At 56.9% G+C, this 9412-nt stretch overlaps 1 protein-coding gene across 5 annotated transcripts; it reads right to left on the bottom strand.

Annotated features, from left to right (window-relative positions):
• Positions 1-3200: 3200 nt before the first annotated feature.
• On the bottom strand, positions 3201-8596 carry MYADM (myeloid associated differentiation marker). 5 transcript variants are annotated; one of them, XM_043998472.1, is made up of 4 exons: positions 8443-8596; positions 7010-7075; positions 5606-5671; positions 3201-5191 (listed from the first exon to the last, which is right to left on the bottom strand). In XM_043998472.1, exon 4 carries the CDS (start codon positions 5187-5189, stop codon positions 4224-4226), a length of 966 nt encoding a protein of 321 aa, XP_043854407.1. In that variant the 5' UTR covers positions 5190-5191; positions 5606-5671; positions 7010-7075; positions 8443-8596; the 3' UTR covers positions 3201-4223. The 5 variants fall into 5 exon arrangements, with proteins under 5 accessions (XP_043854407.1, XP_043854408.1, XP_043854409.1 ...); XM_043998473.1 differs by lacking the exon at positions 8443-8596 and adding an exon at positions 8258-8407; XM_043998474.1 differs by lacking the exon at positions 8443-8596 and adding an exon at positions 7937-8211.
• Positions 8597-9412: the final 816 nt, after the last annotated feature.

The raw sequence follows: 9412 nt of genomic DNA, 5'->3' as shown, positions 1-9412 counted from the left end.
AAACGTAGTCCACCTCCAGCCTCGACAAGCGCCTGGGGCGGTGTTGGGAACTACAGCCCCCAACATGTCTCGCGGCAGCTCGGGCCCCCTAACAGCCTCGCTTCCACCACTAGGCTGCTAAGCCTAGAGCCAGAGCCCATCCCCATCCATCCCCACCCATTCCCCGCCTGGGTCTCCGGAGGAGGAGCCCCCCCCCCACCCTTACCCCGACCCACTCGAGGCTGTCTGTCTGACCCTAGGCTTGCCTCTCTAGGTCTCTCTGCGCCAGCCTCTCTCTCGGGATCGCAGTGTCAGATCGGGGACCTTGAAAACCACTTACTCCCTAACTTGACAGAAAAGGAAACTGAGGCTTAGAGGAGCCAAGCACTTGACCAGAGCCGCCCAGGCAGCTTGAGGGGCAGAGCCTGGGTATTCCGCCCGCGGGTTCGGTGTCTCTAGCGCTTCCCCGAACGTCCAGTCTTTGTCTCTTTCCCTCGTTCTCTCCGCCTGCCTCTCGGTCTTAGGTCAATCAGAGCCGCCCCCGCGGGCTCAGCCTGTTCTTTCCAGCCTTCCACACCTTCCATCCCGCCCCCCCCCCCCGCCCCGCGCCATGCTCTTCGATCCAGTGACACCGGCCTCGCGACTGTTCCAGAACAAGACCCTCCAATGCCCCCTCGCCATTTTCTGGCTAGGTCCCAGCTAAAACCCCATCTTCTACAAGAAGCCTTTTCCAGACCCTCTTGGGCTACCTTCTCACTGTTGGTAAGATTCTAGATCGTTCTTGCACCTGGTTGTTTGGCCGTTGCTTACCCCACCCCCCACCCCGTAGATTGGGAACTCCTCGAGGGAAGGTCTTTTTCTGCCTTTGTGTCCCCGGAGCTAAATACACGCTTCGTGACAGATTCCAAGAATGTCTCTGCGGGTCGAGTCTCAGTCCCTTCCTCCATGGCTCCGTTTTGCAGTCCCTATCTGGTCTCTGGATTTGTCTTTACTGTCTTTCGAGGTCTCTCAAAAGCTGTCCCTTAGGGGCAGCTAGGTGGCCCAGTGGATAGAGCACCAGCCTTGGAGTCAGGAGGACCTGAGTTCAAATCCGGCCTCAGACACTTAACACTTACTAGCTGTGTGACCTTGGGCCTTGGGCAAGTCACTTAACCCCAATTGCCTCACTTTAAAAAAAAAAAAGAGTTGTCCCTGGCATGTCTCTGAGTCTTCCTCCTCGTCTGATCCTCTGGCTCTAGGGATCAAGGCTGATCGGACCCTGCCCCTCCAACCAGGACCACTGAGCGCCGGGTCCGATGTCTTCTACCTGCACCTTCCCCTCCCCCTTCACCTCTCTGCTGCCCCTCCCATCTGCCTAGCCACTGGTCAGTCTAACTTCCCCTTTCTGTCCTCTTTTCCTTCCTCCTGCTCCAGGCTTGCTCCCCCAACTACTCACTGAGCACGTGGCCTTCTTCCAGGTTGAATAGTTTTCTCCGGGGGGGGGGGGGGGGGGGGGGGGGGGGCTTCTATCCCTCAAGTCTCTTCCAGGCCCCAGGCCATTTGAGGCCCTCCTGTTTTCTTCCATTTCTCCTCCCTTTACATTGGGGAGATCTTGCTGACAGGAAGGGGTGCTGCTGGTCTTGGAGTCCTGGGACACCTGGGTTTGAATCCCACCCCTGACACTAGGAGACCATGGGCAAGTCCCTTAAGGCTGCTGAAGACTCAGTTTCCTCAGAGGTAAGATGGGGCCAATAACAACTGGTCTGCCTCCCAGTCAATCTCAGGGAGCCCCTCCTTTTTTTTTTTTTTTTTTAAGTGAAGCAATTGGGGTTAAGTGACTTGCCCAGGGTCACACAGCTAGTAAGTGTTAAGTGTCTGAGGCCGAATTTGAACTCAGGTCCTCCTGACTCCAGGGCAGTGCTCTATCCACTGCGCCACCTAGCTGCCCCTTGTTTTTGTTTTGTTATTTTTTTTTTAAATGGAGCCCCTCCTTGGAAAGCTTTGTTAAACAAGCTCTTGTGGAAGCAGCTTTGCTACATTAGTCCTCTGGGCAGCTCTAGGCGTGGGAAGCAGATCATCTGGATACTAAGCCCCAGCCCAGCCCTGACCTGCCTAGGTGGGCAGTTCACCTGTGAGGCCTCTTCAGCTTTCCATGAATCATGGTGCTGTTGGTGCTTGTGACCTGGGACTGACGACTTCTCTCAAGTTTACTGGCCACCGGGGTGCTTCCCCCAGAAGAACCACCCATTGAGGGGACATGGACTAAACGAGGATTCACCCCATTCTACAGATGATATTGAGGCTCATGGAGAAAGGGAGTGACCTCATTAGGATCACACCACCACTAAGTGTCAGGTCTCCAGGTCTTGGACCTTCTCTCAGGAAGAGACAGGACTCAGTCATGGGGGGGGAAGAGCACAAGAAGCCTAGGGATCAAGTCTCAATACTGTGAGACAAATCCCTTTCGATCTATGGGATTCAGTTTCCTCACCTTTAAAACAAAGAGACTTGGCCTTTTGGAATCAAAGACCTGATTTCAAATTCTGGCCCTCCCAACTACCCCCACAAGCTTGAGTAAATTCCTTCCCTTTTCTTGGTCTTTAGTTTCCTCATACATAAAGTGAGGAAGTAGGACTAGGTGACCTTCCACCATAGAGCAGCAATCCTGAGGCCTAGAGGAGTTAGCTCTTCATAGTCCCTCCACTTGCAGGTTTGCAAAGCACTTTATACATATACTATCTCATTTGATCCTCACAACCACCCATTTTTCAGATGAGAAAATCCAGGCTCAGAAAGGTTAACTAACCTGCACAGGGTCATACAGCTAGTATCTGAAATAGCCCTGGAATTCACTTTCTGCCCTATGACACCTGCTTAGGTCAAAGATAGGGTGGAGAACTGGAATACTCTTCATTTCTGTTACTAGTCCATCCCACCTCACTCCCATTTTCAAGATGAGAAAACCGAGGAGGCCCAGACTTGCCAAAAATTGGGGTACTTGGGAAGAGTCCAGCACTGGGACCCAAGTTCCCTCCCAGCCCAGGGTTCTTTCCCAAGCAGAAAATGAGCTGACCCCTCCAGTTCCAGTCTATCACATCCTCCCCACCCCACCCCATTCCCAATCCATCCTCTCTTCCTCTCACCTCCAATGCTGACAAGACTCAGGAGTTTGGGTACTTCATGATGCTGTCCTAGTCCTCCCCACCCCCACCCCCACAAAAAGAACCCATCAAAACAAACACTTCATATGTGATCTTTATATTGAGGTAAAAAAAATTGCAGACACTAATTGCAGATGTGTGGGGAGGAGGGGCAAGTCAGTAAATACATCATCACATCCAACACAGCCCAACATCACCTCCCCAGATGAAGCAATTGGGGGGGAGTGCTCAGGATCTGCAGCAAAAACACTGGTGAGCATGAGCACACCACACACACACACACACACACACACACACACACACACACACACACACACACACACACACCCCGATGGGGGAATGGGAGAGGAAGAGGTTGGGAAGAGAACATTTGCTCCTTGCTCTCTGGTCCTCCAAATCCCTCCCACCAGCCTGTGAGTCTTTAGGAAAGCCAAGACTACAGGTGCTTCTGACCCTTGCATCTCAGTCTTTACTGACATTCCCTGAGACCAGAAAGGTCCAAGGCAGATGGGCAGGGCTGGTGCTGACTCTCCTCCCTTCCCTTTCCCCAGGTAGGAAGAGGAACTTTTCCAGGAGGAGCCACAGCTGGTGCTGTGAAGATGGAGACCAAGGTGGAGCAGTACTTGAGGCTTGAGCCCTCCCTCCCTCCTATTGAGAGTCCCAGGTCTCTCTTGGGCTCCATTGTTCAGTCGGAAGAGGGGGTTCCATTTGGCACAGAGAGCACCTCCAGTCGGGCAGGAGGAGGATGAAGGAGGCTGCCATGGCCCTCCCCAGCTCTCCCAACACTCACACAGGCTAAGGCACACAGGACCAGGCAGGGAGGGGAGCAGGAGGACCAACATGCTTTGGCAGTGGGAACCCATGGCCCTGGGCAGGGCTTGACCCCAGAACAGCTTCTGGGGGTTGGGCCAGGGTAAGAAGCTCAGCACCTCTTTAGAGGGAAGTTGGAACAGACAGAAGGGCAGGAGAAAGGAGAAAGAGGAGGCCAAGAGCTGGTGGGAAAGAAGGAAATGCAGGCAGTGAGAAAAGCAGCAACGGGGACCAAAGAAAGGAAAAAGAAGGACAAGGAGCCTGGAAGTGGAGCGGCTAAGGCTGCCGGCCACCTCACACTCTAATGAAGACCAGTCGGGCCGAGTATACCAGGTCAGCCACATAGGCCAGGAAGTTGATGGCGGTGAGGATGGCCACCGTGAGCCTTCGATCCCAATCACACACCTCAAAGGCGTGGTGCATGGGGCAGCCAGAATCTTCCCTCCTCCGGGGCCTGCCACCCTTGCGGTCATCGAACTGATAGAGGGGCCAAAGCACCAGGGCTGAGGCGTAGAGGGCCACCGCCAGCACGGCCAGGCCCGTGAGGAAGCTGGGGAACGAGATGGGCAGCTGGCCTGTGCAATCACCCAGGCTCAGGAGGATGGCCACAGCAGAGAGGATGAAGCAGATACAGTAGACAGCCAGACACCATTCCAGGGCAGCATGACGCCGGTAGATGGATGGGTCGCTGGCAAAGGCAAAGATGATACAGGCCACGAAAGTCTCAAAGACCTTGAGGAGTCCAGGGACTGTGGCCATGTAACCTGTGACCTCCCCCGGCCGGGCTCTGGTCCAGGCCACCTCCGTGGCATAGGCGAGGCAGGCCACGCAGGAGAAGAAGGTGGCTGCGATGGCGTGGTCTCGTCTTTGGCCCTGGCCCATGAACTGGACATAGGTGGTAGGGTAGATGATGGAGGCGGAGAGGCAGAGCAGGGTGGCATAGCAGGCGTAGGCGATGGGGAAATTACGCCAGGACAGTGGGAATCGGGGCTGGAAGCCACCCACCTCTACTATCAGAATCACCAGTGTCATGGCAAAGCAAAAGCACCAGGCAAACATAGCCCAGTGGCCCATGACCCCCTCCCAAGCGCCCACATGGACCACTAAGGAGAAGGCCACACAGGTGGACACCAGTTGCAGCAGGCGCAGGAGGCCCAGCTTGGATGTCAGTGCCCGAGGAGATCCCACTATGGTGTGTGAGCCCAGGCCAGAAGAGGTGGTGGTAGTGGTCACGGTGGTTCGAGTCACAGTCACCGCCATGGCTGAGGGGAAAGGAAGCCAAGAGGCAGATCAGAAAAGAGTCTGACAGACTTGCTCTAGTCTCAGATGGCCAGAGAGATTAGATCCTGCAGTCAAGGTCCTCTCTGCTCCTCCCTAGGCAAGTCAGGGCTCTCAGCACCAGAGATCCCGAGCACCTCATGGGTCCCACTCTCCAATGAGCCAGAATGGACTTTAGAGGTGACCCAGTCTAAGGAGAAGACCCACTTTGCCCCCAGGATCTGGTGTCTAGTCAGGCAGCTACTCCTCCCCTTAGGCCCAGAAGGCTCCTAAATTAATATCCTGACTTCGCCGGGGGAGGGGGAGAGGGGGTGGAGAGTGTGAGTGTAAGTGTGAGTCCCGTGCTCGAGCCCCGGGAGCCATTCATTTTTCCAGAGTCCTTCCTGGAACACCCCTACCTGATATCTTACGTCACACTTCGTCCTGGAAAGAGGGATGGGACACACCGACTGGTCTTGGAGCCGCTACTCAGAGAAATGAGCGAGCAGGAGAATGAGAGGGAGAGAAAGAGAGAGAGAGAGATCACCTTTTGGCTATGACCACTTCGTTAAGACCGCCGCCCCAAATTTGCCCACGAAGACACGAAGCCAAGTCTCGGGGCTGGTTCCCAAAACTCGTCTTAGGAGCCCCGCCTCCACCTTACCAAAAAGAGGGGAACAAACCAACGCTTGTGTAGAAGTGTTTGACTTTGGGTTGCTTGGGGGGCGGAGGGGAGGGTGTGGCGCGTGTAGGGGCGTAGTCCTGGGTTGGCTGGGACCAGGGGGAGTTTGTATCCCGAAAGCGAGCATCCAAGGCAGGCAAGGGACTGCGGGGGCTGCGGGAGAGGTCTCACAGCCAGCAGCAGGAGCTCGCCTTATAAGGTACTCCGCCTGTCTTAGGCCCAGGAATGTGTCTGGGATCTTTGGGCGGAGCCCCTGCCCTTCCCCCTCGTAAGGGCTGAGGCCAGCCGGGGCTGGGGGCGGGATCCCTGCTGGAAGGAGCCGGGCCCTGGACGCCCGTGTCCCCGACAGGGATTGGGGCGGGGCCAGACGCCTGCGTTCCTTGGGTCGGAGTCAGATTACCAGAGGAGGTTTACCACCCCTGCCGGAAACCCACATAGGCCCTCAGGTCAGAGGCTTCCTTAAGAGAATAAGTGCACGGGGGGGGGGGGGGGGGGGGAATTGGGTTGACAGCCTCCCTTTCGCCTCCCACAGGTCCCTTTAGGATTCGCGCCTAGGTCACCAAGATCTGGACGCTGGGGTCCGCCTCCTCCCCATCGGTTACTAGGGGGAGGACGTGAGCTAGGAATCCCAGACAGCGGGGGAGAGAGGGGGCGGCACTGTCACCGCCTGAGGTCACGGCTCTGGAATGCACAGCTGGAGAGAAGAGACCCGGAGGGGGGGGGGGGACTCCCTTTACCCCTTCATGCCCCGGGCTTCCCCAGCCATGCCTGGGATCCAGAAGCCCGTTACTTTGGCATGTTTTCCAGATCCCGAACCCCCCAGCTGCCACCCCCTTCTACTTACGCAGGCATCTCAGACCCCACTCATCACCTAAGGTACCCAGTGGTCCACTCTCCCAGCTTGCACCTTAGCCCTCACGTAACCCCTTCAGGGACCCAAGCAGACGGTTCCATTCTCTCTGCCCATCAGTGATCCAGGTACTCGACCTGTTAGGTGGTCCCGATCCTGTCTGAGACACAGCTGCCCTGCCCCCATCTGCCCAGAGCCCCAAGCGCCCGTCGTCCCAGGCCTCTAAAGAGCCCACTACCCCTACGGCTGAACCTTTAAACAGGTCCGAGTCCTGCTCCCTTGGCGGCTCACCTCACGATCTGCGGGCTCCCTCCTGGGTAGCTCTGGCGAGAGTAGGTGGTGAACACAGGTCTGGGGCTGTGGTGAGGAAGAAGAGAGGGAGGGAGAGAGAGGAGACCTCTTGGGGCGGAGCCCAAGGCAGAGGCGGGGTTGGACCCCGGAGCCCAGCCCTAGGAACTCACTCGGGGAGTACCCACCAGGGCTTTTCCAGAACCTCCACGCGGGTGGGGCCAGGTCAGAGAAGCTCTCCTATGGGGACACTGAGGCAAAGTAATAATTCCCAGTCTCCACCCCTCAGGGACCCAGACCAGCATCCTCCCACGTCCTAGCTGTAACCGCCCACCCCCACCCACCCCAGGCGTCTCCCCCGGCCCAGGCCTGGGAGGGGAGAGGGAGGCTGAGGTCACTATTTCCATGGTGACGACTAACAGGAAGCGACAACAGAAGGGGAAGATTGGGGGGGGGGTCCTCCGGTCCGGAATGCGGGGGTTGGGGGTGGGAAAAGGCCGTTGTTATAGCAACGGGTTTATTTGTTCCTTATTTGGGGATGCTGTCCCCCCAGTAGTCCTTTACTACATATCCGGTCCCATCCTCCGAGAGAATAAGGACTAAAAAAGGCCCAGAGATCCTGGAGACACCTGGATGCCAGAGAAAAGGAAGCCAAAGCCAAGAAAGACTGGGGATCAGTCCAGAGGCCCGAGCCTCGGGATACCTAAACTCTGACACAAGGAATGTAGGGGCCCCGGACCTTGGGATTCAAGGCTTGGGGGGACGGCCTTAGGGCCTGGGTCCCCGAAGGGCTGCCCCGGCTGGTCGAACCCAACAACCGAGTCTCAGAGAAAGGGGGAGTGAGAAGAGCTGGCCTGGGTCCCAAGAAGGGTGGGGTTTGTAGAGCCGGACACCTGGGTCCGGGAGAAAAGGGGGAAGGGGAGAGCGCACCTGGGTCCCGAGAAGGACGGGGCTTGTGGAGCCGGACACCTGGGTCCCGGAGAAAAGGGGAATGGGGGGAGCGCACCTGGGTCCGGAGAAGGAAGGGGCTTGTGGAGCCGGACACCTGGGTCCTGGAGAAGAGGGGGATGGGCAGAGCGCTCCAGGGACCTGAGAAGGGCGGAGCTGGTAAAGCGGGACATCTGGGTCCCGGAGAAGGGCGGAGCTTACAGGGCTGGACTCCAGAATCCTCCCAGACAAGAGTAGGGGTGGCCGGACTAGGCTGCTGAACGCCCGAGGCCTCCCCTCCCTTTCCCAATCCCAATCACTCACTGCAGTGTCTCCGGGTCCCACGTCTGGGCCTCGCTTTGGGCCTGCTGGAGGGTGGGACCTGGGAGGGGGGCTGCGGCTGGAGCAGTGAGTGCTGAGAGCAGTGGAGCCAACCAGGAGCCAGGGAATAGACCGGCTCCGTCTCTCTCTATTTCCTCTCTCCTGCCCCTCCCCTCCGCTCCGCTCACCTCGGCTTAAACTGCAAAGGTCCGTTCAATGAGTGTCCTTCCCTTCCTGGCCTGGCAGAACAGGGTCATATAGCTGATATCTGGAGTCTGGGGCCCAGGGCGGAGCTTGAGGGGCTGCAGGGAAGTAGAATACTGGTGGAGCTGCCGGGGTGGGGAGAGGGGGAGGGAGGAGAGGGGAGGGGAGGGGAGGAGACACTATCTGGGGAAGCAGGGGCTCTCATTTCCTATGGCCTCAGCAAATCCGAGTCGGGGTTCCTGCCCCCCCCCGCCCAAACACAGGTGCCCAGCAGACTCAGGCAGGCACCCAAAGAGATCCTACGAAGACACATCAGGAGAACCCCAAAGATCCAGAGCCCATACTCCCAAGGAGCCCCTTTTTAAGCGCACCCGTGGAAACCCTGGAAGTTATTTTGAATAAAGGATTATTCAACTCCTCTGTTACTTCCTGTCCCTTCAAACACCTCTATAAGTTACGTTTCCCCGGGTTTCTTGAGCGCTCATTTCCTACTTGAAATCCCCCAATTGCACGGGTTGAGGAGAAAACAACTCATGTCCTTCAGAGCTCCCCACGTGAGCCAATATCCAAAATCTGTCACTTTTTTTTTTGTTTGTTTGCGGGGCAATGGGGGTTAAGTGACCTGCCCAGGGTCACACAGCTGGTAAGTGTCAAGTGTCTGAGGTCGGATTTGAACTCAGGTACTCCTGAATCCAGGGCCGGTGCTCTATCCACTGTGCCACCTAGCCGCCCCCGCAAAATCTGTCACTTTTGCTTCTAGTCTCAGCTCCCCTAGATTCTCATCTCCTTTCCACTGACAGGGCCATTGGTCCAGCTCCACCCTCAGTGCTCATCTTTTTCAAGCGTGCACTGTTGGGTTAGGGAGGCTACCCCACCACCAATGAGCCTATCCTCCCGTCCATTGTTAACAACGGCTAACAAAGTGACTCAAGTCCTCAGGCACTCGTCTGACCT

The sequence above is a fragment of the Dromiciops gliroides genome, chromosome 3, assembly GCF_019393635.1.
Source record: "Dromiciops gliroides isolate mDroGli1 chromosome 3, mDroGli1.pri, whole genome shotgun sequence".
In the NCBI taxonomy this organism is placed as follows: Eukaryota; Metazoa; Chordata; class Mammalia; order Microbiotheria; family Microbiotheriidae; genus Dromiciops; species Dromiciops gliroides.
Note: the sequence above shows the minus strand (reverse complement) of the source record. Positions and strands in the feature narration are given on the sequence as shown.

Coding starts and splice junctions, on each gene's coding strand:
- MYADM (XM_043998472.1), bottom strand. CDS start 5,189: ATGGCGGTGACTGTGACTCGAACCACCGTGACCACTACCACCACCTCT.